The sequence below is a fragment of the Petromyzon marinus genome, unplaced genomic scaffold (assembly GCF_048934315.1).
Source record: "Petromyzon marinus isolate PM22_M1 ecotype Great Lakes invasive population unplaced genomic scaffold, UKy_Petmar_22M1.pri1.0 PM_Scaffold_201, whole genome shotgun sequence".
NCBI classification, from domain to species: Eukaryota; Metazoa; Chordata; class Hyperoartia; order Petromyzontiformes; family Petromyzontidae; genus Petromyzon; species Petromyzon marinus.
In genome coordinates this window covers 112,146-133,208 of record NW_027423171.1, presented here as the reverse complement: position 1 = coordinate 133,208, position 21,063 = coordinate 112,146, and the positions used below count along the sequence as shown (strand labels likewise).

Here is a 21,063-nt window from a genome sequence, read left to right as displayed (position 1 = left end):
TGGTGGTGATGATGGTGGTGATGATGATGGTGGTGATGATGGTGATGATGATGGTGGTAGTAGTAGTGATGGTGGTGGTGGTGATGATGATGATGGTGGTAGTAGTGATGATGGTGGTGATGATAGTAGTGATGATGATGGTAGTAGTGATGATGATGGTGGTGATGATGGTGGAGATGATGGTGATGGTGATAGTAGTGATGATGATGGTAGTAGTAGTAGTGATGATGATGGTGGTGATGATGGTGGAGATGATGGTGATGGTGATAGTAGTGATGATGATGGTAGTAGTAGTGATGATGATGGTGGTGATGATGGTGGTGATGATGGTGGTGATGGTGGTGATGGTGATGGTGGTGATGGTGATAGTGGTGATGATAGTGATGATGGTGGTGATGGTGATGGTGATGATAGTGATGGTGGTGGTGATGATGGTGGTGATGGTGATGGTGGTGATAGTGATGGTGGTGATGGTGATGATGGTGATGGTGACGATAGTGATGGTGGTAGTGACGATAGTGATGGTGGTAGTGACGATAGTGATGGTGGTAGTGACGATAGTGATGGTGGTGGTGATGATGGTGATGGTGGTAGTGATGATAGTGATGGTGGTGGTGATGGTGATGATGATGATGGTGGTAGTAGTGATGATGGTGGTGATGGTGGTAGTGATGATAGTGATGGTGGTGGTGATGGTGATGATGATGATGGTGGTAGTAGTGATGATAGTATTAGTGGTGATGGTGATGGTGACGCTGGCGATGTCGATGGTTGACCGGCCGCGTGCTCACGTGACCTCCTCCGTGCCTCTGCCCTTGAGTGACCCCCCCACTCACCCCCACCCCTCCCTCCACTCACCCCCACCCCTCCCCCCACTCACCCCCACCCCTCCCCCCACTCACCCCCACCCCTCCCCCCACTCACCCCCCACTCACCCCCCACTCACCCCCACTCCTCCCCCCACTCACCCCCCACTCACCCCCCACTCACCCCCACCCCACCCCCCACTCACCCCCACCCCTCCCCCCACTCACCCCCACCCCTCCCCCCACTCACCCCCCACTCACCCCCCCCACTCACCCCCACCCCCCACTCACCCCCACCCCTCCTCCCACTCCCTTCGTCGCTATTCCTGGCACCTCGTTAGTTCACAGAGCTCCGTGATTGCGCAATCCCCTTGACCCCTTGACCCCCCCCTCCGGTCACCCCACCCCCGCCCTCTCGCGTGTGGTGGGGGAGAGCGGGGGGGGGCGGCTGACGAGTCGCGAGCGGTTGCCCGGGGCAACCGATTGACGGTTGCCCGGGGCAACCGATTGACGGTTGCCCGCGCGTGTCCCGTGCGGCAACAGAGGGGGGCGGGGCCTTTGTGGGCCAGGGAGGGGGCGGGGCGAGGGACGGGGGGCGGTGCCGTGTAAGGAAAAGGGGTGGAGCCATGGCGGGGAGGGGGGCGTGGCCAGCGAGGGAGTAGGGGTGGGGGTTCGTCGTCCGGGAGGGGACTGGGCCAGAGAGAGAAGGGGGCGGGGTATTAGAGGGAGGGGGCGGGGCCTTTGTGGGCAGCGAGGGGGCGGGGCCTTGGAGTAAGGGGGCGGGGCCTTGGAGTAAGGGGGTAACACATTCTCCTGTAGTAACACATTCTCCTGTAGTGACACATTCTCCTGTAGTAACACATTCTCCTGTAGTAACACATTCTCCTGTAGTAACACATTCTCCTGTAGTGTCACATTCTCCTGTAGTAACACATTCTCCTGTAGTAACACATTATCATACAGTAACACATTCTCCTGTAGTGTCACATTCTCCTGTAGTAACACATTCTCCTGTAGTAACACATTCTCCTGTAGTAACACATTCTCCTGTAGTAACACATTCTCCTGTAGTGTCACATTCTCCTGTAGTAACATTCTCCTGTAGTGACACATTCTCCTGTAGTAACACATTCTCCTGTAGTAACACATTCTCCTGTAGTAACACATTCTCCTGTAGTGTCACATTCTCCTGTAGTAACACATTCTCCTGTAGTAACACATTATCATACAGTAACACATTCTCCTGTAGTGTCACATTCTCCTGTAGTAACACATTCTCCTGTAGTAACACATTCTTCTGTAGTGTCACATTCTCCTGTAGTAACACATTCTCCTGTATTAACACATTCTCCTGTAGTAACACATTCTCCTGTAGTAACACATTCTCCTGTAGTGTCACATTCTCCTGTAGTAACACATTCTCCTGTAGTAACACATTCTCCTGTAGTAACACATTCTCCTGTAGTAACACATTCTCATACAGTAACACATTCTCCTGTAGTGTCACATTCTCCTGTAGTGTCACATTCTCCTGTAGTGTCACATTCTCCTGTAGTGACACATTCTCCTGTAGTAACACATTCTCCTGTAGTGTCACATTCTCCTGTAGTAACACATTCTCCTGTAGTAACACATTCTCCTGTAGTGTCACATTCTCCTGTAGTAACACATTCTCCTGTAGTGTCACATTCTCCTGTAGTGTCACATTCTCCTGTAGTAACACATTCTCTTGTAGTAACACATTCTCCTGTAGTAACACATTCTCCTGTAGTGTCACATTCTCCTGTAGTAACACATTCTCCTGTAGTGTCACATTCTCCTGTAGTGTCACATTCTCCTGTAGTGTCACATTCTCCTGTAGTAACAGATTCTCCTGTAGTGTCACATTCTCCTGTAATAACACATTCTCCTGTAGTGTCACATTCTCCTGTAGTGTCACATTCTCCTGTAGTGAAACATTCTCCTGTAGTAACACATTCTCCTGGAGTATCACATTCTCCTGTAGTGTCACATACTCCTGTAGTAACACATTCTCCTGTAGTAACACGTTCTCCTGTAGTGTCACATTCTCCTGTAGTAACACATTCTCCTGTAGTGCCACATTCTCCTGTATTGTCACATTCTCCTGTAGTAACACATTCTCTTACAGTAACACATTCTCCTGTAGTGTCATATTCTCCTACAGTAACACATTCTCCTACAGTAACACATTCTCCTGTAGTAACACATTCTCCTGTATTGTCACATTCTCCTGTAGTGTCACATTCTCCTGTAGTGTCACATTCTCCTGTAGTGTCACATTCTCCTGTAGTAACACATTCTCCTGTAGTGTCACATTCTCCTGTAGTAACACATTCTCCTGTAGTAACACATTCTCCTGTAGTGTCACGTTCTCCTGTAGTAACACATTCTCCTGTAGTGTCACATTCTCCTGTAGTTTCACATTCTCCTGTAGTAACACATTCTCCTATAGTGTCACATTCTCCTGTAGTAACACATTCTCCTACAGTAACACATTCTCCTGTAGTGTCACATTCTCCTGTAGTAACACATTCTCCTGTAGTAACACATTCTCCTGTAGTAACACATTCTCCTGTAGTGTCACATTCTCCTGTAGTAACACATTCTCCTGTAGTAACACATTCTCCTACAGTAACACATTCTCCTGTAGTGTCACATTCTCCTGTAGTAACACATTCTCCTGTAGTAACACATTCTCCTCTAGTAACACATTCTCCTGTAGTGTCACATTCTCCTGTAGTAACACATTCTCCTGTAGTGTCACATTCTCCTGTAGTAACACATTCTCCTGTAGTAACACATTCTCATACAGTAACACATTCTCCTGTAGTGTCACATTCTCCTGTAGTAACACATTCTCCTGTAGTAACACATTCTCCTGTAGTGTCACATTCTCCTGTAGTGTCACATTCTCCTCTAGTAACACATTCTCCTGTAGTAACACATTCTCCTGTAGTAACACATTCTCCTATAGTGTCACATTCTCCTGTAGTAACACATTCTCCTACAGTAACACATTCTCCTGTAGTGTCACATTCTCCTGTAGTAACACATTCTCCTGTAGTAACACATTCTCCTGTAGTAACACATTCTCCTGTAGTGTCACATTCTCCTGTAGTAACACATTCTCCTGTAGTAACACATTCTCCTACAGTAACACATTCTCCTGTAGTGTCACATTCTCCTGTAGTAACACATTCTCCTGTAGTAACACATTCTCCCCTAGTAACACATTCTCCTGTAGTGTCACATTCTCCTGTAGTAACACATTCTCCTGTAGTAACACATTCTCATACAGTAACACATTCTCCTGTAGTGTCACATTCTCCTGTAGTAACACATTCTCCTGTAGTAACACATTCTCCTGTAGTGTCACATTCTCCTGTAGTAACACATTCTCCTCTAGTAACACATTCTCCTGTAGTAACACATTCTCCTACAGTAACACATTCTCCTGTAGTGTCACATTCTCCTGTAGTAACACATTCTCCTGTAGTAACACATTCTCCTCTAGTAACACATTCTCCTGTAGTGTCACATTCTCCTGTAGTAACACATTCTCCTGTAGTAACACATTCTCATACAGTAACACATTCTCCTGTAGTGTCACATTCTCCTGTAGTAACACATTCTCCTGTAGTAACACATTCTCCTGTAGTGTCACATTCTCCTGTAGTAACACATTCTCCTCTAGTAACACATTCTCCTGCGGAGGGAGCTGGTAGGAACGTTGGGTTGCTCGGTCACTGGCCAGGGTCAACAGCGGCACCACGTGGTGGTGTATTCCGCACAATATGCACGACTGTGAGGGCGGGCACAAGCCGGCGTGAGTAGGTGAAACGTTGAGTTTTATAAGGGGGGCACCACGGGGTGACCAGCCCCTCCCCACCCTCCCCTCCCCACCCAGCCCCTCCCCACCCTCCCCACCCAGCTCCCCCTTCACACCTGATGATGATTGCTTGTGTTGCAGTCGAAACGTCCTGAGAATTTTTACGTTTTATATTTTATTGTTTTATTTTTTCCCTTCTACGTGGTGGTGACTTTACCGAAATAACCAAGAATATGAATCCCTGCAGTCACGAAAGCTTTAAATCAAAATTCACTCCTATACACTACACTATACACTACACTACTATACACTACACTATACACTACACTGTACACTACACTGTACACCACCACTGTACACTACGCCACTATACATCACTACTATACACTACACTACTATACACTACACTACTATACACTGCACTACTATACACTACACTATATACTACACTGTTATACACTACACTGTTATACACTACACTATATACTACACTGTTATACACTACACTATACACTACTATACACTACACTATACACTACTATACACTACACTATATACTACTATACACTACACTACTATACACTACACTACTATACACTACACTATACATCACTACTATGCACTGCACACTACACTATACACTACACTATACACTACACGATACACTACAAGATACACTACACTGTATACCACCACTATACACTACACTACTACACACTACACTACTATACACTACACTATACACCACTACACTACACACTACAGTATACACTACACTATACACTACACCACTATACTACAGTAAGACAGTACTTACGACAATCATCAGGCCTCTCTGAAAAAGGAAGCACCTGGGGCCTTAGCTGGTATCAATGAACATAGTTTAGTTTTAGTGTGGGTCTCTGTGAGTGTGGGTCTTTGTGGGTCTCTGTGAGTGTGGGTCTCTGTGAGTGTGGGTCTCTATGAGTGTGTGGGTCTCTGTGAGTGTGTGGGTCTCTGTGAGTGTGGGTCTCTGTGAGTGTGGGTCTCTGTGAGTGTGGGTCTCTGTGAGTGTGGGTCTCTGTGAGTGTGGGTCTCTGTGAGTGTGGGTCTCTGTGAGCGTGGGTCTCTGTGAGCGTGGGTCTCTGTGAGCGTGGGTCTCTATGAGCGTGGGTCTCTATGAGCGTGGGTCTCTGTGAGCGTGGGTCTCTGTGAGTGTGGGTCTCTGTGAGTGTGGGTCTCTGTGAGTGTGGGTCTCTATGAGTGTGGGTCTCTGTGAGTGTGGGTCTCTGTGAGTGTGGGTCTCTGTGAGTGTGGGTCTCTGTGAGTGTGGGTCTCTGTGAGTGTGGGTCTCTATGAGTATGGGTCTCTGTGGGCCTCTATGAGTGTGGGTCTCTATGAGTATGGGTCTCTATTGAGTGTGGGTCTCTATAAGTGTGGGTCTCTGAGCGTGGGTCTCTGAGCGTGGGTCTCTATGAGTGTGGGTCTCTATGAGTGTGGGTCTCTATGAGTGTGGGTCTCTATGAGTGTGGGTCTCTATGAGTGTGGGTCTCTATGAGTGTGGGTCTCTGTGAGTATGGGTCTCTGTGAGTGTGGGTCTCTATGAGTGTGGGTCTCTATGAGTGTGAGTCTCTATGAGTGTGGGTCTCTATGAGTATGGGTCTCTATGAGTGTGTGGGTCTCTGTGAGTGTGGGTCTCTATGAGTGTGGTTCTCTGTGAGTGTGGGTCTCTGTGAGTATGGGTCTCTGTGAGTATGGGTCTCTATGAGTGTGTGGGTCTCTGTGAGTGTGGGTCTGTATGAGTGTGGGTCTCTATAAGTGTGGGTCTCTATGAGTGTGTGGGTCTCTATGAGTGTGGGTCTCTGTGAGTCTCTATGAGTATGGGTCTCTATGAGTATGGGTCTCTATGAGTATGGGTCTCTATGAGTGTGGGTCTCTATGAGTGTGGGTCTCTGTGAGTCTCTATGAGCGTGTGTGTCTATGAATTTGGGTCTCTAAGTAGTGGTCTCTCTGTGGACCTATAACTCTCTGAGTGTCTCTCTAAGTCTGTTGACAAACACGCGTTTAGAGTACTCAGCTGCTGCTGCTGTAAATGTGCACGTGGTGGCGATGATATCAGCCACTACTTGCTATCATCATCAGCATCATCTGCGATGCCCATCAGGTAACATCACAGAGAGGCGAATCGTTGAAGGGACAATTGACGCAGCGTTGGCCGCGAGAGACGTCAAATAATCATTACAAAGACAAAGATCCCCCGTGTAGCCTCGCGCAGACTGTGGGGGCAAGTTGCTCTTAGCAGCGGCACTTGGGGCAGAGTGGGGGTGGGTGGCCAGCACCACGCCCGGCCGCCTTTGTCTCCCCAGATGTCTGCTGCTGCTGTCAGCGGTGGCCGTGAGCGGTAACCCCGTGCCCCTGACTGGGAATCTGTGCGGGAGGGGGTGGGGGGTAAAGAGCTTTATAGCTCATCGGATTTCCTTCCTGCAGTCGAAACTATTCTGATTTTGAAAACACCGACCCCCGAGTGATCACGGGCCGCCCGCAACTTCTGTCTGAACACCCCCCGCTCGTGGTATCGGGCACGTACGCGACGAAGCTGCTCTCTGATTGGTTGAGGCTGGGGGGGCGGCTAAAGCGGAGGGGCGGAGCTTACGGGGAAGGGGAGGAGAGGCTACACTATCATGGGCGGGGGCTATGGTTCTCGCTGATTGGGCCGCGCAGCTGTGCGAGGGGGTTTTCGCGGAGGGGGAGGGGGGGTTACTGGAGAGGGGCAGGGCCATAGTCCACGTTGATTGGGCCTCGCAGCTGTAGGCGCGGGCGCTATGGTTGTGGGGGGGGATACAATTTCGTAAGTGGGTTACGGGAAGGGGAGGCATGGTCCTCGCTGATTGGGCGCGGCAGCTGTGGGAGGGGACTGTAGTGGAGAGGGAGGGGCTGCGGCTGGAGTGGGTGGGCTGGCCTAGATCCTCGCTGGCTGATTGGGCACAGCAGCTGTGGGAGGGGCTACGAGACGGGGGAGGGTCTACGGTCGAGAGGGGGTAGGCGTGGCTACAGCCGCTGCGGGGGAGCAGTGGGCGGGGCCTGGGCTACCCTTGGACTCGTGTGACCCCGGTCTCATTCATAATAAACCAACGCGCCCACCCCTGACTTGCCAGGTCAGAGGGTTTAAACCTCTGAATTCAGAGGGTTTATTTTTACCTCTAGAAACTTTAGACGCTCCGTGTTCAGAAGGTCACCGTGTGTTAGTGTCTGTGAGTGTGTCTGTGTGTGAGTGTCTGTGAGTGTGTCTGTGTGTGTGTCTGTGTGTGTGTCTGTGTGTGAGTGTGTCTTTGAGTGTGTCTGTGTGTGAGTGTGTCTGTGAGTGTGTGTATATGTGTGTACACGGCTCCAGTTTAACAGCAGAGGTCTCACTCCGAATCAGTCGAGCGGCAATATCTTTTCATCGGTTGCGTAACGCTGTGTGGAAGCTACCTGGTCTGTCGCTCCGCACTAAGCTTCAGGTCTTCTTGGCCACAGTCATTCCCTCCCTTCTCTACGCTTGCGAAACGTGGACCCCCCTAATGGAACATCTTCGCCGGTTAGAAATATTTAGGCTGGCCTGCCTACGATCCATCCTGGGTTTAACCAGACTGGATTGTGTGAGGAGCTCACAAATCCTTGAAAGATCTGGGCAAGGTCCCATCGGTGAGCTCCTCCGGCGCGGAAGGCTGCGATGGCTGGGTCATGTAGCCCGCATGCCCAGCCACCGCATGCCGAAACAGCTTTTGTTCGGCCGGATCGAGGGGGCTAAACGGGCGCGGCACAGGCTAGAGAAGAGATGGAGCGATGTGGTACAGGAGGACGTGGAGCTGAGTGGACTTGCCGATGACTGGTACCAGCGGTGTCAAGATCGGCCTCTGTGGAGGAGGCTCGTGAAGGACGCTACTGGGCAGTTGGAGGTAGTCGCCCTCCAACAACAACGGAGGGCGGAGGAGCGACGCTCACAACAACGAGCGGAGCGCCGGGTGGCTAAAGCACAGCAAGTTGCCACAGTAGGGGTCACAGGTGGTGCAACAGCCAGTCATCTCAGTCAGTCGACCCGTGGCACCTGGGTCTGCCCCGTGACCTCCTGCCGGCGGGCGTTCGACACTTCAAGTGGCCTCAGGGTGCACATGGCCTGGCACAAGCGTCGTGGTGACGTCACCGCCGCTTAGTGGCGAATGGCAGTTGTTGTGTGTGTCTGTGTGTGTGTGTCTGTGTGTGGGTATGTGGGTGTGTGGGTATGTGTGTGGGTGTGTGTGTGTGTGTATATGTGGGTGTGTGTATGTGGGTATGTGTGTGTGGGTGTGTGTATGTAGGTATGTGTGTGGGAGGGTGTGTGTGGATGTGTGTGTATGTGTGCCTTGCCAGGCACGCTGAGGAGAGGCTTGCGGAGCCCCAATATGGTTTCAGGAAAGGGCGGTCCTGCACAGATGCCATATTTTCTGTCCGTCTGCTACAGCAGAGGTGTAGGGAATTCCAACAAGACCTACATCTCTGCTTTATTGACCTGGTCAAGGCCTATGATACCATCAGTAGGCCTGGGCTCTGAGTCGTTCTTCGTGCTTTTGGAGTACCTGACCCTCTGCTCACGATCATTAAGGACCTTCATGATGGTGAGCGGGCCCGGGTAAAACTACGTGGCCGGGAGTCAGAGCCATTCCCTGTACACCTTGGGGTGCGACAGGGATGTCCTCTGGCTCCCACATTATTTAACATCTATTTTGACCACGTAGTTCGTGAAGCCTTCAATAGCTGTACCGGGGGAATCTCCATATGGTACAGATATAATGGGAGGCTGATCGATGCCCGGGTGCGGTCAAGGGATGGCTCCCTATTGCTCAACCACGTTATGTATGCTGATGATTTGGTAATAGCTGCTCAGTCAGAGGAGGAGTTGGAGACGCTGCTGCTGAGACTGGAGCGTGCCACTAAGAGGTGGGGCCTTACCATCAGCCCCACCAAAACTAAGCACCTGCCTGGGTATTTTGTACCATCGGACACTCCACCCCCACAACTCCCAATCGGTGATGGGGTAGTTGTGGAGAGAGTGGAGAGTTTCCCATACCTGGGCAGTGTGCTTATGACTGGCTCCAGTTTAACAGCAGAGGTCTCACTCCGAATCAGTCGAGCGGCAATATCTTTTCATCGGTTGCGTAACGCTGTGTGGAAGCTACCTGGTCTGTCGCTCCGCACTGAGCTTCAGGTCTTCTCGGCCACGGTCATTCCCTCCCTTCTCTACGCTTGCGAAACGTGGACGCCCCTAATGGAACATCTTCGCTGGTTAGAAACATTTAGGCTGGCCTGCCTACGATCCATCCTGGGTTTAACCAGACTGGATTGTGTGAGGAGCTCACAAATCCTTGAAAGATCTGGGCAAGGTCCCATCGGTGAGCTCCTCCGGCGGGCAAGGCTGCGATGGCTGGGTCATGTAGCCCGCATGCCCAGCCACCGCATGCCGAAACAGCTTTTGTTCGGCCGGATTGAGGGGGCTAAGCGGGCGCGGCACGGGCTAGAGAAGAGATGGAGTGATGTGGTACAGGAGGACGTGGAGCTGAGTGGACTTGCCGATGACTGGTACCAGCGGTGTCAAGATCGGCCTCTGTGGAGGAGGCTCGTGAAGGATGCTACTGGGCAGTTGGAGGCAGTCGCCCTCCAACAACAACGGAGGGCGGAGGAACGACGCTCAGAACAACGAGCGGAGCGCCGGGTGGCTAAAGCACAGCAGGTTGGCACAGTAGGGGGCACAGGTGGTGCATCAGCCAATCATCTCAGTCAGTCGACCCGTGGCACCTGGGTCTGCCCCGTGACCTCCTGCCAGCGGGCGTTCGACACTTCACGTGGCCTCAGGGTGCACATAGCCTGGCACAAGCGTCGTGGTGACGTCACCGCCACTTAGTGGCGAATGGCGGTTGTTGTTGTTGAGTGTGTGGGTGAGTGTAGTAGTGGTGGTGGCGGTTGTTGTTGTGTATATGTGGGTGTGTGTCTGTGTATGTATGTGTGAGTGTGTTTGTGGGGAGCGGTAGTGTAGCGGTTAGCGCTACGCTGCGCTATGAACCTGGCGACCCGGGTTCGATTCCCGCTCACGGCCAACACCAGTGACGATTATCTGAACCGGTCCTGGTCCTCCCCCTAGGTCGACTCAGCCTCAAATGAGTACCTGGTGCGGTGCGTAAACATCGCCACTGGGGAGACAAAGGCGGTCGGGCGTGGTGCTGGCCACCCACCCCCTCGTGTGCCGTGCCGGCCTTCATAGATGCCCCTACAGTCTGTTAAGGCTATATGGGGGACCTTTGTCTTTGTGTATAACTGCTCGCTTCTATAAACTCCTTGCCCTATAAAACGATGTTCATTGTTACCAGGCAGAGCCCCACTGAGCCATGTGACTCCTTTACTCATAGAGACCCACGCTCATAGAGACCCACGCTCATAGAGACCCACGCTCATAGAGACCCACGCTCATAGAGACCCACGCTCATAGAGACCCACGCTCATAGAGACCCACGCTCATAGAGATCCACGCTCATAGAGACTCATGCTAAACATGACAGCAGTTCAACCAAGTCGCTGATATCATCATCTCCATCATCACGTGGATATTTATAGCTGCAGCCAAATACTCTAAGCCGTGTTTACACAGACTCACAGACCCATAGACTCACATAGAGATCCAGAGACTCGTAGAGATCCACAGAGAGCCATAGAGACCAATACTTAGAGACTCATATTCATGGAGACTCGTCGTACTCATAAACAAACCCATTCTAAAACTGAACTGTGTTTATTGTTAGCAGGGAAGTACCCCACTGAGCCATATCAGAAGCCTTGGCCTGGCCATCACAAATGATCGGAGTTCAACCAACCGGCTGGAAATTCATAGCAGCCGCCAAATATCTCAAAACGCGAATGCGACGTTGATTCTAAATGAGAACGGGGAAACTCAGGAATGTCCGGAGACAAATTCCACACAGCGACCACCACGGGGAGAGAGACACAGAGAGAGAGAGACACAGAGAGAGACAGAGAAAGAGACACACAGAGAGAGAGACAGAGAGAGAGACAGAGAGAGAGACACAGAGAGAGACACAGAGAGAGAGACACAGAGAAAGACACAGAGAGAGACACACAGAGAGAGACACACAGAGAGAGACACAGTGAGAGACACACAGAGAGAGACAGAGAGAGAGAGAGAGAGACAGAGAGATACACAGAGAGAGACACAGAGAGAGACACAGAGCGAGAGAGACACAGAGAGAGACACACAGAGAGATACACAGAGAGATACGCAGAGAGAGACACAGAGAGAGACACAGAGAGAGACAGAGAGAGACAGAGAGAGACAGAGAGAGATACACAGAGAGAGACACGCTACTATACACTACACTACTAAACACTACACTATACACTACACTATACACTACACTATACACTACACTATACACTACATTACTATACACTACGCTACTATACACTACACTACTATACACTACACTACTATACACAACACTATACACTACCCTACTATACACTACATTATACACTACGCTACTATACACTACGCTACTATACACTACACTGCTATACACTACTCTGCTATACACTACACTATACACTACACTACTATACACTACTATACACTACACTACTATACACTACACTATACACTACACTATACACTACACTACTGTACACTATACTACACTACTATACACTACACTATTATACACTACACTATACACTACACTATACACTACACTACTGTACACTACACTACTGTACACTACACTACTATACACAACACTACTATACACTACACTACTATACACTACACTACTATACACTACACTACTATACACTACACTACTATACACTAAACTACTATACACTACACTACTATACACTACACTATACACTATTATACACTACACTACTAGACACTACTTTACACTACACCACTATACACTACACTACTATACACTACACTATACACTACACTACTATACACTACGCTACTATACACTACACTATACACTACACTACTATACACTACACTATACACTACACTATACACTACACTACTATACACTACACTATACACTACTATACACTACACTACTACACACTACACTATACACTACACTATACACTACACTATACACTACACTACTATACACTGCACTACTATACACTACTATACACTACACTATACACCACTACACACTACACTACACACTACACTATACACTACACTACACACTACACTATAAACTACACTACTATTCACTACACTATACACTACACTACTATACACTGCACTACTATACACTGCACTACTATACACTACTACACACTACACTACACTATACACTACACTATACACTACACTATACACTACACACTACACTATACACTACACACTACACTATACACTACACTACTATACACTACACTATACACTACACTATACACTACACTACTATACACTACACTACTATACACTACACTATACACTACACTACACACTACACTATACACTACACTACTATACACCCCACCCACCAGCCCCACCCCCCTCCCTCCCGCCCCCCCGCCCACTTCCGCCTTTGTCTCTCCGCAGTGGGGGGCATCTACACGGTGATCCAGACGAAGGCGAAGGTGACGGCGGACGAGTGGGGTGAGAACTACATCCTGCTGGGGCCCTACTTCGAGCAGAATGTGCGCACGCAGGTAGAGCTCATAGAACCCAGCAACCCGGCACTGAAGCGAACCCTCGCCTGCATGAACGCCAAGGGGGTCAAGGTGAGGGGGGAGTCGGTTAGAGCCGTTCGCTCATTCAATCACTCGCTGAATCACTCACTCAGTCGCTCGCTCAATCACTCGCTCGCTCGCTCGCTCACTCACTGAATCACTCACTCAGTCACTCAATCACTCACTCGCTGAATCACTCACTCACTCACTCTCTCGCGCACTCTCTCACTCACTCACTCACTCTCTCACTCACTCACTCACCCACTCACTCACTCACTCACCCACTCAATCACTCGCTCACTCACTCACTCACGCTCTCACTCACTCACTCTCTCACCCACTCACTCACTCACTCTCTCACTCACTCACTCACCCACTCACTAGTAAAATAGCGAGATATAGAGTGAGAGAGTGAGTGAGCTCGCTCGCTCACTCTCTAACTCACTCTCTCGCTCACACACTCACTGACTAGCAAAATAGCGAGATAGAGAGTGAGTGAGAGAGTGAGTGAGTGAGTGAGCTCTCTCGCTCACTCGCTCTCTCACTCTCTCGCTCACTCTCTCACTCGCTCACTCTCTCACTCGCTCACTCTCTCACTCGCTCACTCTCTCACTCACTCCCTAGCAAAATAGCGAGATAGAGAGTGAGTGAGTGAGTGAGCGAGCGAGTGAGCGAGTTAGTGGGTGAGCTCGCTCGCTCTTTCGCTCTCTCCCTCCCTTGCTGTTTGGCTCACTCTCTCTAACCCCCATCTCTCCCCTCTTTCCCCGTGTACCTCTCCCCCCCTGTCCCCCCCTGCCCCCCACCCCCAGGTGTACTGTGGCCGCTGGCTGATTGAGGGCAGTCCCTGTGTGGTGCTCTTCGACGTGGCCTCCGCCGCCTGGAGTCTGGACCGCTGGAAGTCCGAGCTGTGGGATGCCTGCGGCATCGGCGTGCCGTGGTTCGACCGCGAATCCAACGACGCCGTCCTCTTTGGCTTCCTCACCGCCTGGTTCCTTGGGGAGGTGAGGGAGGTGGTGGTGGTGGTGGTGGGGGTGGTGGTGGTGGTGGTGGTGGTGGTGGGGGTGGTGGTGGTGGTGGTGAGGGTGGTGGTGGTGGTGAGGGAGGTGGTGGGGGTAGTGGTGGTGGTGGTGGTGGTGGGGGTGATGGTGGTGGTGGTGGTGAGGGAGGTGGTGGTGGTGGTGGTGGGGGTGGTGGTGGGGGTAGTGGTGGTGGTGGTGGTGGTGGGGGTGATGGTGGTGGTGGTGGTGAGGGAGGTGGTGGTGGTGGTGGTGGGGGTGGTGGTGGGGGTGGTGGTGGTGGTGGTGGGGGTGATGGTGGTGGTGGTGAGGGAGGAGGCAGTGGTGGTGGTGATGGTGGTGGTGGTGAGGGGGGTGGTGGTGGTGGGGGTGATGGTGGTGGTGGTGGTGAGGGAGGTGGTGGTGGTGATGGTGGTGGTGGTGAGTGAGGTGATGGTGGTGATGGTGGTGGTGAGGGAGGAGGCGGTGGTGGTGGGGGGGGTGTATAGTGTTTCTCTCTGCGTCTCTGTGTCTCTCTGTGTCTCTCTGTCTCTGTGTGTCTAACCCTGTGTCTCTGTGTGTCTAACCCTGTGTCTCTGTGTCTAACCCTGTGTCTCTGTGTGTCTCATCTTGTGTGTCTCTGTGTCTCTCTCTGTCTCTGTGTGTCTCTGTCTCCCTCTGTCTCTGTGTGTCTAACCCTGTGTGTCTCTGTGTCTCTCTCTGCCTCTGTGTGTCTCTCTGTGTCTCTGTCTCCCTCTGTCTCTGTGTGTCTCTGTGTGTCTCTCTGTGTCTCTCTGTGTCTCTCTGTGTCTGTGTCTCTCTCTGTCTCTGTGTGTCTAACCCTGTGTGTCTCTGTGTCTCTCTGTGTCTCTCTCTGTCTCTGTGTCTCTCTGTCTGTGTGTCTCTGTGTCTCTCTGTGTCTCTCTCTGTCTCTGTGTGTCTCTCTGTCTGTGTGTCTGTGTGTCTCCCTGTGTGTCTCTGTGTCTCTCTCTGTCTCTGTGTCTCTCTCTGTGTCTCTCTCTGTCTCTGTGTGTCTAACCCTGTGTGTCTCTGTGTCTCTCTGTGTCTCTCTCTGTCTCTGTGTGTCTCTCTGTCTGTGTGTCTCTGTGTCTCCCTGTGTGTCTCTTTGTCTAACCCTGCGTCTCTCTCTGTGTCTCTCTCTGTGTGTCTCTCTGTGTCTCTCTGTGTCTAACCCTGCGTCTCTCTCTGTGTCTCTGTGTGTCTCTCTGTGTCTCTCTCGGTGTCTCTCTGTGACTCTGTGTGTCTAACCCTGTGTCTCTCTGTGTCTCTGTGTGTCTCTGTGTGTCTAACCCTGTGTCTCTCTGTGTGTCTCTCTGTGCCTCTCTGTGTCTCTGTGTGTCTCTGTGTGTCTCTGTGTGTCTCTCGGTGTCTCTCTGTGTCTCTGTGTGTCTCTGTGTGTCTCTCTTTGTCTCTCTGTGTCTCTCTGTGTCTCTCTGTGTTTCTCTCGGTGTCTCTCTGTGTCTCTGTGTGTCTAACCCTGCGTCTCTCTGTGTCTCTGTGTGTCTCTGTGTGTCTAACCCTGTGTCTCTCTGTGTGTCTCTCTGTGTCTCTCTGTGTCTCTGTGTGTCTAACCCTGCGTCTCTCTGTGTCTAACCCTGCATCTCTCTGTGTCTCTCTGTGTCTCTCTTTGTCTCTCTGTGTCTCTCTGTGTCTAACCCTGCGTCTCTGTGTGTCTCTGTGTCTCTCTCTGTGTCTCTCTCTGTGTCTCTCTCTGTGTATGTCTCTGTGTGTCTCTCTCTGTCTGTGTCTCTGTCTCTCTGTGTGTCTCTGTGTGTTTCTCTGTGTCTCTCTGTGTCTCTGTGTGTCTCTCTGTCTGTGTCTCTGTGTGTCTCTCTCTGTCTGTGTCTCTGTGTGTCTCTCTCTGTCTGTGTCTCTGTCTCTCTGTGTGTCTCTCTGTGTCTCTGTGTGTCTCTGCGTGTGTCTCTCTGTGTCTCTGTGTGTCTCTCTCTCTGTCTGTGTCTCTGTGTGACTCTCTGTGTCTCTGTGTGTCTCTCTCTGTCTGTGTCTCTGTGTCTAATTCTGTCTCTCTGTGTGTCTCTCTCTGTCTCTGTGTCTCTCTCTCTGTGTCTCTGCGTATCTCTCTCTGTGTCTCTCCGCGTCTCTGTGTCTAACCCTGTGTCTCTGTGTGTCTCTCTCTCTGTCTGTGTCTCTGTGTCTCTGTGTGTCTCTCTCTGTCTGTGTCTCTGTCTCTCTGTGTCTGTGCGTCTCTCTGTGTCTCTGCGTATCTCTCTCTGTCTGTGTCTCTGTGTCTAATCCTGTTTCTCTGTGTGTCTTTCTGTCTCTGTGTGTCTCTCTGTGTCTCTGTGTGTCTCTCTGTGTCTAACCCTGTGTCTCTGTGTATCTCTCTCTGTCTGTGTCTCTGTGTCTCTGTGTCTCTGTGTGTCTCTCTCTGTCTCTCTGTGTCTCTGTGTCTAATCCTGTGTCTGTGTGTCTCTCTGTGTCTCTGTGTGTGTCTCTCTCTGTCTCTGTGTGTCTCTCTCTCTGTCTCTCTGTGTCTCTGTGTCTAACCCTGTGTCTGTGTGTCTCTCTGTGTCTCTGTGTGTGTCTCTCTGTGTCTCTGTGTCTCTAGTGTGTCTCTCTGTGTCTCTGCGTGTCTCTCTGTGTGTCTCTCTGTGTCTCTTTGCGTATATCTGTGTGTCTAACCCTGTGTCTCTGTGTGTCTCTCTCTGTCTGTGTCTCTGTGTCTCTCTCTGTCTGTGTCTCTGTGTGTCTATCTCTGTGTTTCTGTGTCTCTCTCTGTGTCTCTGTGTCTAACCCTGTGTCTCTCTGTGTCTGTGTCTCTGTGTCTCTCTCTGTCTGTGTCTCTGTGTGTCTCTCTCTGTCTGTGTCTCTGTGTTTCTCTCTGTCTGTGTCTCTGTGTCTCTCTGTGTCTCTCTCTGTGTCTCTGTGCTCTGTGTCTCTCTCTGTCTGTGTCTCTGTGTGTCTCTCTCTGTCTGTGTCTCTGTGTCTCTCTCTGTCTGTGTCTCTGTGTGTCTATCTCTGTGTTTCTGTGTCTCTCTCTGTGTCTCTGTGTCTAACCCTGTGTCTCTCTGTGTCTGTGTCTCTGTGTCTCTCTCTGTCTGTGTCTCTGTGTGTCTATCTCTGTGTCTCTGCGTGTCTCTCTGTGTCTGTGTGTCTCTCTGTGTCTCTGTGTCTCTGCGTGTGTCTCTGTGTGTCTCTGTGTGTCTCTCTGTGTCTCTGTGGCTCTGTGTGTCTCTGTGTGTCTCTCTGTGTCTCTGTGTCTAACCCTGTGTCTGTGTGTCTCTCTGTGTCTCTGCGTGTCTCTCTGTGTCTCTCTCTGTCTGTGTCTCTGTGTGTCTCTGTGTGTCTCTGTGTGTCTCTCTCTGTCTGTGTCTCTGCGTGTGTCTCTGTGTGTCTCTCTGTGTGTCTCTCTGTGTCTCTGTGTGTCTCTGTGTGTCTCTCTGTGTCTCTGTGTCTAACCCTGTGTGTCTGTGTCTCTCTGTGTCTCTGCGTGTCTCTCTCTGTGTTTCTGTGTGTCTCTGTGTGTCTCTCTGTGTCTCTGTGTCTCTGCGTGTCTCTCTCTGTGTCTCTCTCTGTCTGTGTCTCTGTGTGTCTCTGCGTGTCTCTCTGTGTGTCTCTCTGTGTCTCTGTGTCTAACCCTGTGTCTCTGCGTGTCTCTCTCTGTGTCTCTCCGCGTCCCAGTTCTACGCGCAGTGCGAGGAGAAGCCGTCGATGGTGGCTCACTTCCACGAGTGGTTGGCGGGCGTGGGCCTGGTGCTGTGTCGCGTGCGCCACCTCCCGGTGGCAACCATCTTCACCACGCACGCCACCCTGCTGGGCCGCTACCTCTGTGCCGGTCACGTGGACTTCTACAACAACCTGGCCAACGTGCGGGCACGCACGCGTACATACACACATACATACACACACACGTACACACGTACATACACACATACACACGTGCACTTACATACATACACACATACATACACACATACACACGTACACACGTACACACATACATACACATACACACATACATACACACATACATACATACACACATACATACATACACACATACATATATACACACATACACACACACACGTACACACATACACACATACATACACACATACACACACACACATACATACACACATACATACACACATACACACACACACATACACACACACATACACACACACACGTACACACATACATACACACATACATACACACATACATACACACATACATACACACATACATACACACATACACACATACATACACACATACACACATGCATACACACATACACGTACACTTACATACACACACATACACACACACATACACATGTACATACACACATACATAAACACACACACACATACACACATAGACACACACATACACACATACATACACACATACATACACATACACACATACACACACACATACACACATACATACATACACACATAAACACATACATACACACATACACACATAAACACATACATACACACATACACACACATACACACACACACATACACACATACATACACATACACACATACACACATACATACACACATACACACACATACACACACACACATACATACACACATACATACACATACACACATACACACATACATACACACATACACGTACACACGTACACTTACACACACATACATACATATACATACATACACACATGCACACATACATACACACATACACACACACACACATACACACACACATACACACATGCACACATACATACACACATACACACACATACATACACACATACATACACACACGTACATACACACATACATACACACATACATACATACACACACACATACACACACACACATACATACACACATACACATACACACATACATACATATACACACATATACATACACACACATACACACATACATACAACAACAACAACCGCCATTCGCCACTAAGTGGCGGTGACGTCACCACGACGCTTGTGCCAGGCTATGTGCACCCTGAGGCCACGTGAAGTGTCGAACGCCCGCTGGCAGGAGGTCACTGGGCAGACCCAGGTGCCACGGGTCGACTGACTGAGATGACTGGCTGATGCACCACCTGTGCCCCCTACTGTGCCAACCTGCTGTGCTTCAGCCACCCGGCGCTCGGCTCGTTGCTGTGAGCGTCGCTCCTCCGCCCTCCGTTGTTGTTGGAGGGTGACTGCCTCCAACTGCCCAGTAGCGTCCTTCACGAGCTTCCTCCACAGTCATCGGCAAGTCCACTCAGCTCCACGTCCTCCTGTACCACATCACTCCATCTCTTCTCTAGCCCGTGCCGCGCCCGTTTAGCCCCCTCGATCCGGCCGAACAAAAGCTGTTTCGGCATGCGGTGACTGGGCATGCGGTGGCTGGGCATGCGGGCTACATTACCCAGCCATCGCAGCCTTCCCCGCCGGAGGAGCTCACCGATGGGACCTTGTCCAGATCTTTCAAGGATTTGTGAGCTCCTCACACAATCCAGTCTGGTTAAATCCAGGATGGATCGTAGGCAGGCCAGCCTAAATGTTTCTAACCGGCGAAGATGTTCCATTAGGGGGGTCCACGTTTCGCAAGCGTAGAGAAGTGAGGGAATGACCGTGGCCGAGAAGACCTGAAGCTTAGTGTGGAGCGACAGACCAGGTAACTTCCACACAGCGTTACGCAACCGATGAAAAGATATTGCCGCTTGACTGATTCGGAGTGAGACCTCTGCTGTTAAACTGGAGCCAGTCTTAAGCACACTGCCCAGGTATGGGATACTCTCCACTCTCTCCACAACTGCCCCATCACCGATTGGGAGTTGTGGGCGTGGAGTGTCCGATGGTACAAAATATCCAGGCAGGTGCTTAGTTTTGGTGGGGATGATGGTAAGGCCTCACCTCTTAGTGGCACGCTCCAGTCTCAGCAGCAGCGTCTCCAACTCCTCCTCTGAATGAGCAGCTATTACCAAATCATCAGCATACATAACGTGGTTGAGCAATATGGAGCCATCCCTTGACCGCACCCGGGCATCGCTCAGCCTCCCATTATATTTGTACCATATGGAGATTCCCCCGGTACAGCTATTGAAGGCTTCACGAATTATGTGGTCAAAATAGATGTTAAATAATGTGGGAGCCAGAGGACATCCCTGTCGCACCCCAAGGTGTACAGGGAATGGCTCTGACTCCCGGCCACGTAGTTTTACCCGGGTCCGCTCACCATCATGAAGGTCCTTAATGATCATGAGCAGAAGGTCAGGGACTCCAAAAGCACGAAGAACAACCCAGAGCCCAGGCCTACTGATGGTATCATAGGCCTTGACCAGGTCAATAAAGCAGAGATGTAGGTCTTGTTGGAATCCCCTACACCTCTGCTGTAGCAGACGGACAGAAAATATGGCATCTGTGCAGGGCCGCCCTTTCCTGAAACCGCATTGGGCCTCCGCAAGCCTCTCCTCAGCGTGCCTGGCAAGGCGATGTTGAATAATCCTTGCCAGGACCTTTCCCGGCACACATGAGGAGTGAGATACCCCTGTAGTTGTTACAGTCTGTGTGGTCCCCCTTCTTAAAGAGGGGGACCACCAGGGCATCCTTCCAATCCTGCGGAACCCGTCCAGTGGTCCAGATTGTTGTTATGATGTC

General features: G+C 50.6%; 1 protein-coding gene across 1 annotated transcript in view; it reads left to right on the top strand.

Annotated features, from left to right (window-relative positions):
• The window catches only part of LOC142922901 (glycogen [starch] synthase, muscle-like), a 92,369-nt gene that overhangs the window by 24,339 nt on the left and 46,967 nt on the right, over window positions 1-21,063 (top strand). Inside the window, exons 3-5 of the mRNA XM_076063844.1 lie at window positions 13,271-13,452; window positions 14,211-14,402; window positions 18,060-18,245. Coding sequence (XP_075919959.1) covers window positions 13,271-13,452; window positions 14,211-14,402; window positions 18,060-18,245 — 560 coding nt within the window. The remainder of the gene's footprint in view (window positions 1-13,270; window positions 13,453-14,210; window positions 14,403-18,059; window positions 18,246-21,063) is intronic.